This window comes from Rhineura floridana, chromosome 4, assembly GCF_030035675.1.
Source record: "Rhineura floridana isolate rRhiFlo1 chromosome 4, rRhiFlo1.hap2, whole genome shotgun sequence".
Taxonomy (NCBI): Eukaryota; Metazoa; Chordata; class Lepidosauria; order Squamata; family Rhineuridae; genus Rhineura; species Rhineura floridana.
The window spans coordinates 181,742,424-181,759,660 of record NC_084483.1 but is presented as its reverse complement, the minus strand read 5'-3'; the positions used below and the strand labels follow the sequence as shown (position 1 = coordinate 181,759,660).

The 17,237-nt window shown below is 39.0% G+C and overlaps 1 protein-coding gene across 3 annotated transcripts in view; it reads right to left on the bottom strand.

The window, feature by feature from the left end:
• The window catches only part of CAMKMT (calmodulin-lysine N-methyltransferase), a 455,076-nt gene that overhangs the window by 406,579 nt on the left and 31,260 nt on the right, over nt 1-17,237 (bottom strand). For all 3 annotated transcript variants that reach the window (XM_061625416.1, XM_061625417.1, XM_061625418.1), the window contains exon 3: nt 15,197-15,261. In XM_061625416.1, coding sequence (XP_061481400.1) covers nt 15,197-15,261 — 65 coding nt within the window. The remainder of the gene's footprint in view (nt 1-15,196; nt 15,262-17,237) is intronic.

Below are 17,237 nucleotides of genomic sequence, written 5' to 3'. Positions count from 1 at the left end.
TATGGGGTATATTTTTACACCTGCAAGTGTGTGTGTGTGTGTATGGAGCCTTTCCAACAACCCTGTGAGGTAGGGTTGGTGATTGGAAACCAAGGCAGCACACAATAAGAAATAAATCCCTATAAAAACCAATAACCATAAAACAAATATAAACAGTTGCAAAACAGCTTAAAGTGGCATGATTCCAAATTTTGAGTTGGGTGAATGAAGTTTATTTATTTTTATTTATTTATTATTTGATTTATATCCCACCCTTCCTCTCAATAGGAGCCCAGGGCAGCAAACAAAAGCACTAAAAACACTTTAAAAATCATAAAAACAGACTTTAAAATATATTAAAACAAAACATCTTTAAAAACATTTTTAAAAGCTTTAAAAACATTTTTTAAAGAAAAGCTTTAAAAACATATTAAAAGCAATTCCAACACAGACTCAGACTGGGATAAGGTCTCAACTTAAAAGGCTTATAAAAAGAACAAGTTCCTTATCACTTGAGGGTACAGTTTTCCCTGGTTGAGTAAGCCCCATTGAATACATTGGGACTTGCTTCTAAGTAAACAAACATAGGATTGCACTATAAATATCTTTACATGTTGTGTAAATAATAAACATATTTGATAGTCATATAAATATTTTGTCATACTGTGTCCCAATAAGTATCCAATTTCACACTATGGTTGTACAATATTTCCTCTACATTTTAAGTATGCGTTGGGGTGGTCATGGTTCTCCATTGTTTTCATCCTGAGGGGCAGATAGGCTGAGAGATGGTGAGTAGCCCATGGTCACCCACTACAGTTTATAGCTCATTTCCATTTTGAAAAATTAATTAAAACAATTTACATGCAGGCAAAATTTATTAAGTGGATTCACACAATACGTGTAAAGCACATCCAACTCGCATTTAAAGCGCACAACTTTCACTAAAGAATCCTGGGAAGTGTCATTTCCCCCTCACAGTTATAGTTCTCACCACTCTTAACAAACCGCAGTTCCCATGATTCTGTGGTGGGATTCATGAACTTCAAATGGGTGTTGAATGTTCTTTAAAGGAATGGTGTGGATCTGCCCTAGGTATGATGTGCATTCAAGAGTGAATTGAAAAGAACAATTTTAAAAGATACTTCTTACTCTTACTCATTTCTCAGACCTCTTTCTGAAGTGAAGGGTCAAATCTGTAAAGATGTTTGGAGCAGCCACGTTAAAAGAAAAGGGCAGGGCATTCCAGGCAGGGGGTTGCCAACCCTGCTTGGAGATGGATGTCTTTGCAGAGGATCCCTAGTCAAGGTTTACCAACAGCACAATCCAAACTATATCTACTCGGAAGTCAGTCCTGTTGAGTTCTATGGGGCTTAATCTCTTAGTAAGTGTGTTTAGAATTGTAGCCTTCAGGAGCATCCATCTTTACTCCCCAATGCTCCCATCTAAGATCTCCACAACACTAGGCTTCTTGTCCCTACAGTGGCCTTCTGGTGACTGGCCTGGCCTGAATGCACTTAAACCCTTCTTGCTGAAAGCAAGTAGACTAGATTAAATGTTCCCTACCTAGGCTCCATCTTTTAGCTAAGATTTCTATTTTAATTTCCAATCAGATTTTTTTTAATTGTATGCTCCAAGCAACTGTGATTGATGCTTAATGTATCATGCTTAATGACTTCACTCGGGCCCGCTCCGTGACATCATTCGGGCCCGCCCCTCAAATCTCAGGTTTTGGGATGCTTCTGACCTGGCAACCCTATTTAGGTGTGTGATATAAAACCAAGCTCATGTAAAATAGCTGCTTTTGGTTATAAAGGAGGAAGAGGACAAATTATTGATACAACAAAATTCTAGCCTTCTAATACAAAACAATACAGAAAACATGGTACATTTATGGCAAGTATGGGGAACATTTGGCCCTCCACCTGCTGCTGAACTACAACTCCCAACATTTCATGGCCATTGGCCATGCTTGCTGGGGCTGATGGGAGTTCAACAACATCTAGAGCAGTGGTTCTCAAACTTTTTTGGTTCGCGGCACACTGTAAAACATATAAAAAATTTCTGGCGCTCTTCGTCTACAAAATTAATGTATATATTAATTGATCATGGATGTAATAAATCTCTATACAAATGGGTTTCTTCTCATTTTTAAAATATACTTGCATAATATTCGCAGCACACCTAGTCACCTCTTGCGGCATACCAGTGTGTCGCAGCGCACCGTTTGAGAATCACTGATCTAGAGGGCAAAAGATTCCGCATCATCTATCTTTCCTCTAGGCAATAATGTGGGGGAAGGAACGAGTTTTTTAGTTTATGGAAGAAAAACCTTCCTTCCACATTAAAGAACTGAAGTGTTTGCACTTTCCAAAATCTGAGGAAATCTTTGATGGAATTACTCACAGGGAGGTCAAACATTGGGAGACATTTCTTTCAAAACTTCCAAACATTTAACTTTTCTCATACAAATAGGACCAAGACTGCTAAACATAGTTAATAATGTTTTTTGTGAGGTCACACCTTTCCTTGCCACCATTCACAAAAGTCTGCACTATCAGAAAAAAATACAGCACAGTCAACATTATGTATCAACTAAAAGTAGCATTTGTCATTTTAATCTCAACTAAAAAAGGTAAAAGAAATGGAGGTGCCACAGCATCTGATTGTCCTGATGTGCAATCTATATGCCAGACAAGAGGCTACTGTAAGGACAGAGTATGCAGAAATCGATTGGTTCCCCATTAGAAAAGATGTGAGACGGGTGTATTTTATCACTCTATTTGTTTAATCTGTATGCAGAACATATCATACAGAAAGCGGAACAATGATTTAAGGTATGCAGATGATACCATACTACTAGCAGAAACCAGCAATGATTTGAAATGAATGCTGATGAAAGTTAAAGAGGAAAGCACATAAGCAGGACTACAGCTGAACATCAAGAAGACTAAAGTAATGACAACAGAAGATTTATATTCACTAATAGGCAAAAAACCTTGCGGTTTAAGAATGTACCTATAGCCCACAGCTATTTCTATCAAACTTTAAAAAGCAAGGAAATTGGGCAGCTATAGTGAATGCACCAGGGGAGCAGGAGACCTGAACTCCTCTCTGAGATATTGTACTGCCCTACAAATTGGTCAAAATGCAAACACCATTTGGGTTGGTCTTTCACAGTCCAATCCACTTCCTGTGTAGCTTGGAAGAATTTGGTAACAAATGGTTTGTTTTCTGTGACATTTCTGAACATGCTTTTCAGAGATATGGGACATTAAACTGTATTTTCAACTGTTTCAAAAAAGGCATGGCTGATTTTTCATCTTATCTTCAGAAGTGAGCTACTAACTATAGCACAGTGCCCAAAATGTGAACCAAGAAACCTCGTCTTTGAATTCACTAGGTGGCTTTAGACAAGCTACAGTACCTCATCCTCAGCCCCACATCTACAGTATGGGGATAGGAATACTCTTCTATCTTGCAGAATTCATATGCTAAGATATCTTGGGATAATATTTTTGTTATTTATTTATTGAAAGTTTTTAAAAAGATGTACAATAAAAGACACCTTCCCTGCTAAGATAAAAATCTTCTAAATAAATAAAATAATTACCAAGTTATTATTAAATGCCAAATCTTTAATGACTTAAAATTGGCTTTAAAGGAATAAATATCACTGCAATATATCGAGCCTTTGATTAGTATACAAATTCAGATAAAATTGAATATTTATCTTACTAGATGTATACTGTATTTTTTCTATGTATAGAAGAATTGTATCTGTCCAAATCATACTCAGAGTAGACCCACTGAAATCAATGGAATGTTAGCTGAATCCATGGTTGCAGTGGGTTTACGCTGAGTATGATTTAGTTGGATACGACCTATGTATAAATGTTTTCCCAAAGTAATAATAAACATCTTGCATTTCCTTATGTTGTCAAGACTTACCTACAATCTATTGTTCTCCAACAATGTGTATTAAAAATGCAGCCTTGAATTTTAAGGCTATCTGAAGAACAGAGTGGGAAATTCTGATGAGTCCAACCCGCAATACAAAAAAAACCAGAAAGGAAGAAGAGGCTTTCTTGTATTTTGGTAAAGTGGGTAATGTTTGCCTGGAAAGAGAATAATGGAATGCTTTCTCCCCACCACTACCCACCACCCCCTAAACCGGGAACAGAAGGAGGTTATCAACTAGCATTTCCAGAATGTGGATCACTCCCTTGTTACCACTACATCTAGGTGACATGTTGCATGAAATGCTGGAACAGTGTGCGCCTCTCTTGCCATTAAAGAATGTCATCCTATCCTTTTCCCTGGGTAGCTTGACAGCATCTCCTTTCAGGCATGATAGATTTGTAACTGCCACAATCTCGGTCCACAGAACAGCTCAGGTATCTCTGAGCTATCCATTGAGACCTATGAAGAAACCAGCAGTCCTCTGAGCAGAACTTCACATTTCAAATCAGGGGAAAGGGGGGCTTGAAAGGAAGAGAGAAAACACCCCTTTTACCCTGTTGAATGATATGGAGAAAGACAGGTGCAAGAAAGAACTTTTTCCACATTGCTAAAAACTCCCAGAGAGTTATTCCACAATTAAACTTCAGAGGAAAATCTGAATTTCGAATGCTATATTACAACAAATATTCAATGAGATAAAAATGGCTTAACAACAACTTTTCCACAAAAATTCAAAGAAAAAAATTATTAAGGGTGGCAGGAATAATTGGACTGGGCAGGAATAAAAATGTGTATTTCTGTCTTCTCAAAGAAAATGGGAACCTGAGCTGGTAAATACTGTGTTCATCCAGACCCCCCTTTTTTGAGTGGGCCTAAATGCTGGCAGAGAACTATGGAAACTAGAGAAGAATAGTAAAAAAAAATAAAAAATGAACAGGCAGTTCAAGAATTTGAAAAAAAAAATTAAGGAATCTCTTCTGTATCCATTGAGAGAATATGAAGAGAAATTTAGGAAACAAAATGCAAACAATTTACAAACAAAACCAGCCACTCTAGAATCTAACCTGCAAACTCCAGCTATAGCACCAGAGGAATTATCATTCACTCCCACTAGTGAATGCTACAACATCTTGTAGCAATAATTGGTTAACTCATTGATCCTGGGGCTCTGTTAAAGAGCCTAATTTTGTGTAGATTTAACTTTGATTAAACAATTTATTACGGCATTATCAAAGCCTATTACAGCATGTTAAAAAAATCAAAGACTGATACTCTCTTTTTTGTACTGAATATCTATATAAGAGAACACCTCAAGATATCTGCTTGACAGTCTCTAGAATTTATCAAATCCATTTTACAGAATAGCATTTATGAAACTGTTCAGCACATTTTAAAAAGTAACAAAGCAAAACAATTATTCATATATGCAAGACAGCATTAATCAGCAAATATGATACCAACAGATTCTCAAAAGATATAGGCTTATTCCTATTTGTCGCATAGTATTTAATAACAGAGCCATCAATAGCACACACACAAATTTAAATACATTTACAGGTTGGCAGTGTTGATCACCAAAGTCTGCAACTGATGGCTACTTAACGGCTTCTGCAACAGAATACAAGCATGGGCTGTAACTGTAGCGCCCCCTGCTGCTGCTTCCATTTCTGAATAAGTACTTTTTCCAGGCAGATATTCGCTATTCCTATTAGTTTTTTCTACATAATTGATTATAAATCTTAAAATGCTGCAGTTCTGCACCTAGAGAGCCTATGTCTGCAAACCTATTCACAATTACTAATGATTTAAGTCCCACTGAAAATTGTTAGGCTAATTCTAACCATGTTTTTCAGAAGTAAATGCCATTAAATTCAGTGAGACTGACTAATTAGGGTGCTTGTGAGGCTTAATAAACATGGTTGGATTGCAGAATACATAAGTTTGCATACACCTTTTTTGGAGTAAAAAGTGTTTAATACAAATATTTCATTCTGCCACATTTGCTACTTCCTCACCTTCGCTGCATTATCTCCACACACTGTCTTATCTTTTATCTCAGCAAAAAGCAACTCTTTAGAAAAATAGTCTCTCTCTATTATGTGCTTGCAGAATACCAGATATAATTGCTAATGGATGTCACAAGAATACTGCAGTGGTATAACACAGTGAGTAAGAGACTGAATCAGGAAGTTCCCTGTTCAAATCACAGCTCTTAGAGGCAAAAAGTCTTCCTTCAGAAAATGGAAGTCTTGTCCAAATGAAGAAAATAAAAAAGAACACAAACTCTGGCAAAAGAAATGCAAGAAGACAATAAGGGATGCTAAAAAAGAATTTGAGGACCACATTGCTAAGAACATAAAAACCAACAACAAAAAATTCTATAAATACATTCAAAGCAGGAGACCATCTAGGGAGACAATTGGACCCTTGGATGCGAAGGGAGTCAAAGGTGTACTAAAGAACGATAAGGAGATTGCAGAGAAGCTAAATGAATTCTTTGCATCTGTCTTCACAGTGGAAGATATAGGGCAGATCCCTGAACCTGAACTAACATTTGCAGGAAGGGATTCTGAGGAACTGAGACAAATAGTGGTAACGAGAGAGGAAGTTCTAAGCTTAATGGACAATATAAAAACTGACAAATCACCGGGCCCGGATGGCATCCACCCGAGAGTTCTCAAAGAACTCAAAGGTGAAATTGCTGATCTGCTAACTAAAATATGTAACTTGTCCCTCGGGTCCTCCTCCGTGCCTGAGGACTGGAAAGTGGCAAATGTAACGCCAATCTTCAAAAAGGGATCCAGAGGGGATCCCGGAAATTACAGGCCAGTTAGCTTAACTTCTGTCCCTGGAAAACTGGTAGAAAGTATGATTAAAGCTAGATTAACTAAGCACATAGAAGAATAAGCCTTGCTGAAGCAGAGCCAGCATGGCTTCTGCAAGGGAAAGTCCTGTCTCAGTAACCTCTTAGAATTCTTTGAGAGTGTCAACAAGCATATAGATAGAGGTGATCCAGTGGACATAGTGTACTTAGACTTTCAAAAAGCGTTTGACAAGGTACCTCACCAAAGGCTTCTGAGGAAGCTTAGCAGTCATGGAATAAGAGGAGAGGTCCTCTTGTGGATAAGGAATTGGTTAAGAAGCAGAAAGCAGAGAGTAGGAATAAACGGACAGTTCTCCCAATGGAGGGCTGTAGAAAGTGGAGTCCCTCAGGGATCGGTATTGGGACCTGTACTTTTCAACTTGTTCATTAATGACCTAGAATTAGGAGTGAGCAGTGAAGTGGCCAAGTTTGCTGACGACACTAAATTGTTCAGGGTTGTTAAAACAAAAAGGGATTGCGAAGAGCTCCAAAAAGACCTCTCCAAACTGAGTGAATGGGCGGAAAAATGGCAAATGCAATTCAATATAAACAAGTGTAAAATTATGCATATTGGAGCAAAAAATCTTAATTTCACATATACGCTCATGGGGTCTGAACTGGCGGCGACCGATCAGGAGAGAGACCTCGGGGTTGTAGTGGACAGCACGATGAAAATGTCGACCCAGTGTGCGGCAGCTGTGAAAAAGGCAAATTCCATGCTAGCAATAATTAGGAAAGGTATTGAAAATAAAACAGCCGATATCATAATGCCGTTGTATAAATCTATGGTGCAGCCGCATTTGGAATACTGTGTGCAGTTCTGGTCGCCTCATCTCAAAAAGGATATTATAGAGTTGGAAAAGGTTCAGAAGAGGGCAACCAGAATGATCAAGGGGATGGAGTGACTCCCTTACGAGGAAAGGTTGCAGCATTTGGGGCTTTTTAGTTTAGAGAAAAGGCGGGTCAGAGGAGACATGATAGAAGTGTATAAAATTATGCATGGCATTGAGAGGGTGGATAGAGAAAGGTTCTTCTCCCTCTCTCATAATACTAGAACTCGTGGACATTCAAAGAAGCTGAATGTTGGAAGATTCAGGACAGACAAAAGGAAGTACTTCTTTACTCAGCGCATAGTTAAACTATGGAATTTGCTCCCACAAGATGCAGTAATGGCCACCAGCTTGGATGGCTTTAAAAGAAGATTAGACAAATTCATGGAGGACAGGGCTATCAATGGCTACTAGCCATGATGGCTGTGCTCTGCCACCCTAGTCAGAGGCAGCATGCTTCTGAAAACCAGTTGCCGGAAGCCTCAGGAGGGGAGAGTGTTCTTGCACTCGGGTCCTGCTTGCGGGCTTCCCCCAGGCACCTGGTTGGCCGCTGTGAGAACAGGATGCTGGACTAGATGGGCCACTGGCCTGATCCAGCAGGCTCTTCTTATGTTCTTATGTTCTCTGGAATGAACTCACTAAGTGCCTTTAGGTAAATCATGCTCCCAGCATCAGCTCCATCACCTGAAATTTGGGGGCAATAGTAATCCTCACCTACTGTACACCTGTACAGCATTGTTATAAACCAGGAGCAGCCAACACTGTGCCCTCCAGATGTTGTAGGCTACTGTTCCTGGAAGACGTCAGTTGGGCTAGTTGATTAATCTGTTCAAATGTTACAAGTGATTTTGTGAAGTTAGATGGCAATCAGCCATGGGACATAATTTAAAAATTCCTGTATCTATACAGATCTTTGTAGTAGGACTTCCTGATACATTAAAATGTATTATATATAAAATAGCTAGCATACATAAAATCTTATATAAAACAATCATATGTAACAATAAAATGTCTTGGTACTAAACAAATCCCATCTAATACATGTAAATTATATATATATATATATACTCTCTGGACACATTGGCACCACATGGCCTGAACCTGGAGGACAGTACCACCACTACTTAGCTTCTGCAAATGAAGCCCCTCTGAGCATTCCATCCTCAAAGCTCTGTAACTGCCACCTTGGTAACAGCATTTGTATGTTAGCAGCTGATGAAGGCGGAAGCTGAAACATTTTGTTAATACAATAAAAACCTCTGTTTTGTTAATCACAATTACGTTTGTTAGTTTATAACTAACAATCATAAAACCTTGTATAATACAATCATGTATTATAATCAAATGTCTATTTGCTGAAGAAATCCTAAATGTGTTGCAACTATTTCTGGTCTTCTTCAGTGGGAGTAGTGAATTTTTATCAGCTGAGTGCTATTGTGCTCCTTTGGCATTCCTGGGTTACATAAACAATAAGTGCAACCTACACCTTTTCAATACAGATGTTGCCTTGTGCAGTCAAGTAAGACTGGAAAATGAATATTAGGAATCCTTAATGATCCAAGCCTCTCTAATTCAATAAATTGCTTGTTATCTCAGCCAGTGTATTCATTTTGCAGTCTTATTTGATTGCACAAGGCAACATCTGTATTTTGTGCTTTCCTCTTTAACTTTCATCAGCATTTGTTTCAGATCATTACTGGATTCTGCTAGTAGTATGGTATCATCTGCATATCTTAAATTACTGATATTTCTCCCTCCAATTTTCACACCTCCTGATTGTAGCACTCTAAACAGATATCTAAGTAGTAGCTGATACAATAGATCCCTTGTATACCGTTTGTCAGTATTATATATACTTAGAAATTATGCTAAGGTATAAAGTGGCAGCTGGAGCGCCTCCACTGCACAAAGCCATATGTGCACCCAAATATTTCTAGCTTTGTGCACAACCTCAAGTATTTCGTAAAATGATTGTCCAAGCACATAATCCTTTACTAATGTTAACATGCCTATGGATCCTCGTTTGTCTTCCCTGTTTTATACCAGATTTAGTCCCTGAAAGAAGTACAAGGTATTACTGAATGCACTAGTAATTACGTCACCAATGATGAACATAAACCAGTAAGGAGATAACTTTGAAACACATTTTGCTGGAAAAAAATTGTGGGATACTTTTTTTGCTAAAACTGACCACACACCATAAATCCCCAAATATGTTTTGATTGTGTTAATGAAATATGGATCCCAATAGTTGTGAATATGTCTTTGTTGCTTGATAATAACCTTGTAAAAAGCTAAACCCATATAAAGGTTAATATTCTGCCTATAGTAAATATATTTTCTATATATTGTCCTCTCACAGAGATCTGCTCTTTATTTGAAGTGTTTGCTTTAGCTTTTGTAAAATGTTAATACTTGTATCATATTTATAATTTTTTAACAAAATATTTCTTTCTGCAATATAAGAAAAATACTTATTTTCTTATTCTCCTGAAACTATCAGCACCTCCTCTAGTATTAATATTACCAACAATTTTGGTTTCATACACAAACACATAAACATACAGACTAAATGGTCTGTCCTAAATAAACAAGAAAATTTTATCAGCTTTTGGACCACTTGAACACCTGAGCCATTGTTAGAATTGCCTTACGTACATTAACAGTGCACGAATGGATTCTACCCCTTCCAGAAGACATACATGTACACTTTATTTATTACAAAAAGCCACTGGTAATTTGCGTATATTAATTCACTTAAGCATGTGCACATTTCATATTACCCTTTGTTTAGTACCGAAGCTTATATATATATACATGCACCAGATTCACCAAGTGTGTGTATTACTGGAAGGCTGGAACTCCACCACTGAGTCCTATATCATAGAAACATGGGGATGCCATACTGTTCACACACACCACTACCAGGAGAAATACACTGATTGGCTGGGGTACCTACATGTACCCAGCTGTTACAGAATCTTTCTATCACCTCAGAATCTCTCCATCACCTCTTAAGAGCTTCAGAAGAACAAATACTCAAACCCTTATTCCTCAAGCTGTCAGTGTTTGAATAAGAATGTTATTAATAAGCCAGTGTTGTTTTACAAGTAGTTTATGAATGAGTAACAAAGTCTATAAACAATCACCAAAAGTACAATTACAATCTAACAAACAGTGGAATCTAGCAATTAACCACTTAGGAGAGCAGCAGTTGGCATCTATTACCTCTATGCTGTTTATACAGAACCTTAATATAAACTTTTTAAAATCCACATACATATTGTATTTCAGTAGAGAATGCAAGCATGTGCATGCATACACACTAACTCAGGCACACTTACACTGAGTTTTTCTTCCTGTTTTTGTAAAGGGAAGAGAAATTATTAGGATAAATCAGATAAATCAGTAGGGCAATAGGAAACTATAGATGAACCTTCAAACTCAAGTGAGAGGGAAAACAGTATTTTCTGCTTCCTATTTTATTTTCCAGCATGCTTTTGTAATGGAGAAAGCTCAAGGGAGTTATTTTCCGAGTTCATACAAGAAGTCCAAGATGCAGGGTTTTGCTGGCAATCAGAAGAATTTGTGCAATTTACTTTTTTATTGTGGTTACCAGACACACACCAAGCAACTGCTGATCAATATTAGTTCAAAGAAGTTTATTCATATTTAATATAATGCTGCCAGCTAGTGGCAACATCTTATTCTGAACTAATGTCTATTTTATACTGGATGCTTTACCATCATTCTACTTTGGGAGAATGAGTTGCCCCCCCCCAAAAAAAATAGTGGCATACTAAAGCCACACTAAAATGCCTAAGAAATAGTTAAGGGAGCCAGTATTGGTATACAAAATGGCTTGTTCTGTGAGGGGAGGACACTTATGCATCTACAGCACGTAATGCTTTGTTAGTAACCCAAAGCTGCCGTTCCACTCCTGCAACAGACTTCCACTTGCACAATAGAACTTCTACCTCCTCTCCTCTGCAGCCCCCATGAATTGTTAAAATGTGCTCTAGAGGGCTGGGGGAACTTCTGGAGCAGATGGGGGACACAGGGAGGAGAGAGGAAGGGGAAGTCCCATTGTGTGAGCAGGAGACATTTGATACCACCTGGTAATATTCTTGCTTCCATCATAATATAAACATTAGCACAAAAAATCTCGTGTGTATCTGAACATGTATGCAATGTATATACATCTGTTCAATTTTTACAGCCTGACTCTAAAAGGGTCTCTCAAAGGCAAGCCCCAGTCAGGATGGTGGGAGAAAAAGAGTGATTATTTGTCCGGCCACTGCTAGCAAAATCTTTTATTAAAAGAGGCAGTATAACAGCATTTCCAAAAATGTCAATCAGAAACTGCCTTAAAAGTCACATTCCGAGTTCAAATATATTTCAATAATCATAAGGTTTGCCATTTTAATCCATCGCGCTTTCAGCTCCTGTACTTGTTTTGTTCTCTAGTTTCACACTCTGCTGACATCAGCAATCATACATCCACCTTGGGTTCTCTCCTTCAGTCTCGGTATTAGTCCCTTGGCAACATGTAAATCCCATGGAACTCCTTTCTCCTGTAAATTTGTGAATTACCTCTCAAATCTGGCAGTACTTCAAGAACACATTTTCTGAGCTCTCTTTGGACTGACTTCATAATAAAGCCTGAGGCATTCAAAAGGGATGAAAGCTTCAAAGTTGAGACTGAATTGCACCAAATATTTTTCCTACACAATTACCTATCCTTTAGATTTTGTTGTTCTTGCTGCTGTTCTGAGGTCAAAAGTTAGTTTGTGAAACTGACATTTTTCTGCTTCTGAAATGTCAGTGTGAAATCACATGTAATCTCAGGTTCATAAGAAATAAAGAAGAGGGGCGTTGGTGAATCAGGTGGATTTAAGAATGGTTTCATATTACTGCTTATGAAAGACATATGTTTGCTTCTTTTTGACTTTATGATTGATCTACAGGAATATCATTTTATTCTTATAACGGTTGTTGCATGTTTTGCTTTGTTTTAAAAGCTACAGAAACAAACATTTGTAAACAAACAATTTACATTAGTAAATTTATAAGCAGTAACTCAGTAAAATAAATTTAGAGATTTGTTCTTTCAAAATAATATGTTTACTTTTTGTCATATCCCTGCACCTTGGGTAGTACAGTAGGGCCCCGCTTTGCAGCGCTCCGCTTTGCAGCGTTCCACCGATACAGCGGTTGTCAATTGCAGAAAGGCCCCACTCCTACGGCGCTTGTTCCACTTTTATGGCGTTTTTCGGGTGTCAGACGCCATTTTAGACAATGTTAGTCAATGCGTTCTGCTTTACAGCGGATTTCGCTTTACAGCGGCGGTCTGGAACAGAACCTGCCGTATGAGCAGGGCCCTACTGTATCCAACTAAACAGTTCCTCTAGAGCAGCCTTTCCCAACCGGTGTGCCTCCAGATGTTGTTGGACCACAACTCCCATCAACCTCAGCCATGGTGGCTGAGGCTGATGGGAGTTGTGGTCCAACAACATCTGGAGGCACACTGGTTGGGAAAGGCTGCTCTAGAGCAAGGAGTTTTAACTGTGCAATGGAACTTGCCCACCCACCGACCCCCTGCAAGACTCCTAAATCTCTTCTGAGGGTTCCTCTCTGGAGGGTTACCTCCAGAGCATATATTTACCGGGGGGTGCAGAGAGAGGGCAGAGAAGTTTGATTGTGCAGCTAAAATTCCTTGCACCAGCAGAACTGTTCAGTTGAATACTCTCCTATGTAGGTCTATGTCAAAGGTCTGGCAACTAGAGCAATCAGAGTCCTAATCATACTAAGAGCTCAGAAAGCAGAATGGGTCATCCATGCCATAATACTGCAAACCAAGAGGTATGGCATATTTTGCTTGCCCCGCCATCTAAATCTGAGCTGCTCACCTGTAGCAAACACAAGCTGAACAGAGAGTGTAATTTCAGGTTCATACCAATAGGCAGGAATTGGATTCATGTGAATTAGGTATGTTTAAGAACCGTTTTACGCTACAGTCTATGAAAGTAAATGTTAGCTTCTTTTTTTGCTTTGAGAGGATAATGAAGGGTCACTAACAGTAGAGAGTTTGTGAGCAGAAAGGCACACTCACCGACCAGAAGTCCCACTGCCCATTAAAATCTCTTCCAAAAGTTCAGCAGGTAGAGAAGAGGATAGAGAAGCAGCCAGAAAAGAGCTCAAGGGAGAAAGAGGTGTGGTCTAGAAGATCTGGAGCAGCAAAAAGCAGTAAAAAAGGGAGGTTTGGGACTGAATGTGAGGAACCCAATCCTATGATCATTAAGTATGCTTGTGTATTGAAATCAATGGGCTTGGGAGACGCTTCATAGGCTCGGAGTGTGTGACAGGTAATTAAATTTGTCCTCATGGGATATTACTGTTTCCATAGCCACAAAATATAAAAGACAGAAATAAATATTTTAAAATAAAATTGTGCAAATTGTTTACAGTTATAGAAGTCTTTGCTTCCTTAAACTGAGATGTGGCAAACGCATGGAAGCAAGGTAGGACAGGCAAGATCCCATCAAATATTCAGCATATCCTATTTGTTGTTTATGTGAATAGGCTTTTAGTTGCAGTGAATTGGAGGTTAAGCAGGACCAGTGTGCTTGCTGAGTTGCAACCCAATATCAGCTGTCACTTTGACATCGGTGTCAATGCCAGCAGTAAAACCACTGCACTGCAGTCAGCACAGTCAGAGAGAAAATCCATGAACATCTATGTCTATTTCTTTCCTAATTGATGCTACAAAACATTTCCTAAAGGAAACAGAAGGACAAATGGTCTTTCAACTTGAAGGATGAATTGCTGACAGTTGTCTAGATAGAAGGTAAAAGTGTTTCTGTAGCTAACCAGCAGGAAGAGGGTTTCTACACTTTCTGTACCACATTCTCCACACAGCAACACATGCACAGCCATTGCTGTGCAATACACGTAATGCTTGATTAGGAATGAGAGATAGCAGTAAAAAACAAAACAAAACCCACAATCCAAATTAAAAGCATAGATTACAGCAGCTCTTTTTTCCCCTAGCTACGAAATTATAATCAGGCTTAGGGCATTGTATTTATTTACATAATACATATATATTGCATAACACAACAACTTGTGCACTGATCCCAAGGGCCACATGCTGATTTCCACATATGCAGCCAGGATCACAACCCCCTTTTTATGAGAACCGCGCCACAGCCATCTCTAAAATACAGGGCAACTTCAGAACTATCATCTAATGCCCAAGAGGATTTGCAAATAGGGGTGGGGGAAGAGATGTGAGAAGCCCACACATATGCATGCATACACATCCCTATAGGATTGCAGCATTAAAAATACTAGATACTACCAACCAGTCCAATGCCTAGCATGGTATACCAGCAGGTAGGTTCTTCAAATGAAGTGTAATGCCCACCTGTTCAAGCACATGCCATATGTGATACTGTTATCAGCATTGCAGGCAAATATATTGGCATAAACGTTTTGCATCAGGTTGTAACCACATCATCAGAAATAACACAATCACCATAAAGAAAAATAAATTACTTACAAACATTTCCTGTGTTGTCAAAACTTGTCAGAACATCTTCAACATTTAATAGTCCACTGTTACATCTAGGAAAGAAAACCATCATCAAACAAGTAGAATGATTATTCCGTTCTCATTTTAAAGAAAAGGGTAATGCCACACATTCTCATAGCCTACATCTTTCACCAACGTATTTGAAAGTGTCTCACCACTTAAGGGAGAAAAGGAAGAAATTCATCACCCTAATACTTCATGTTGAAATTAGCAAACAAAATGTTTTACTGTTCAAAAATACTTTCAATTGAATTGTGAACACACATAGAAAGATATCCATTCCTCAGCTTACAAAAACAAGTGTACTAATTTAAAGGGATACAAGGGCCCCCCACAACAAAATGTTGCAGTGTACTCAACAGTATGCTTGTGTTAGCAAAGCCTGTGGCTGAGAAGGCTGTTTACTCAGGACGAGGTTAGTCCTCCCTCTGCAAAGCGGTGGCACCCAAGGGGCCCTTTGTGAAGGGTGAAGTGCACCTCCTTGACAGTGTAAGGTTCTAGTTTTCTTGGGAGAGATACAGCGCCCCCCACCCCTCTTTCCCAGGTTGCCTGCCACTCATGCAGTCTTTCATCCCCTCTGCTCTTGGCTCCCATTTGCTCCTCCATTCCTTATAATTTTCTGCTTCCTCTCCCGCTTGAGCTTTGCTCCCTCTGTCTCCTTCTTGTAGCTCTACCAAAGCTACATTAAAATCTTGGATTTCTCAGTTCATTTCTATGGGCAGCACTCTCTTCCATCCATGAGGGCGTTTAAATATAGCTTCTCAATGTGAACCAGGAAATAACCTGATCAGGCAATGGGATAGCTCTTTCTGAGTTTTGATAGCTGTGTGTCTCTTCTTCAGCCCTCTTTTGCTTAATTTCTCTTCATTGCTTTTCTGTATCCAATGGATGGAGGAAAGAGAAGCACAGAGCAAAAGAGAACAAGAGAAAGGCAGACAGATAGAACCACCCACCTTCTGCTCCCCTCCTCACCCTTTCTGTGCTCATTGCCTACCATCTCAGTTGACCATGCCTGACTGCATTCCTAGGTAGCTGTGGTGTTTGAAGCCACCTGGACTGCCATGGCCACATCCCTTCTTAAGTGGCCACTTTCAGCCTCCAATTCTCTCTCCTCTCCCCTGCCCCCATATTGACTTTTCCAACAGGCTTTCAAAATTCCCTGGCCACTGAGCATGCTCAGTCCTTGTTGCACTACCCCTTCTCCCTTTTTTATGGTTCTCCCTAAAGATTTCTTATATTTCAGTAAAAGTTGGGGTTCCCTGAACTGCCAGTAGCACCACCAATGCACAACATGGGCATGTTTCAGCTACATCAGAATCACCACTAATCCTTGAACACTTCTGGTAGTGCGAATGATTAAACACATCCTTACAAAGAGCATGTGGGGTAACCTGATCCTAAGTGACAGTAATAACACTTTTATTTCAAAAAGAAGAATTGGACATTAACCTATCCACGTGACCCATTAATGCATCGTATTTGTCTTATTTAACTTGAGGGGGCAAAAGGAACATTCCAAGCGTTAAGTCAGCATAAAAACCACTTTTAAAAAAGACCTATGAAACCTGTCAGCTCTAGCACAATATATTTTGGGCACAGTCCAGCGCCTCACATATGCAAGACGCTCCAATTGCAGTTATGCAATCGTGTTTGCCATATGCACATGACTTGCTCTTCTGCCAGACCCGATAAAAGAAGAGTCACATCATTGCTCATATTTTCATACATAAATGTTAGGTTGCATGGAAACAAATTAACTATCCTTGGATACAGCTGTATTAGCATGCAGCACAAAGCCACAGTATGCATGAGGCTCTTTGCAACCACTTTGTTCATCCCTTTGTGTGAGTGGCTGAACAAGCCAGGATTCATCACTTAACTATAGCTTCCTGTTATGTGCAAATCTAGAAATTATGTTTAATGGCTTCAAAACAAGTCAGGATATGAAGCCAAAATTTAAAGTTAAATTATGATCCTGGCATATTTGGAAGTCATCTATCATATAGTT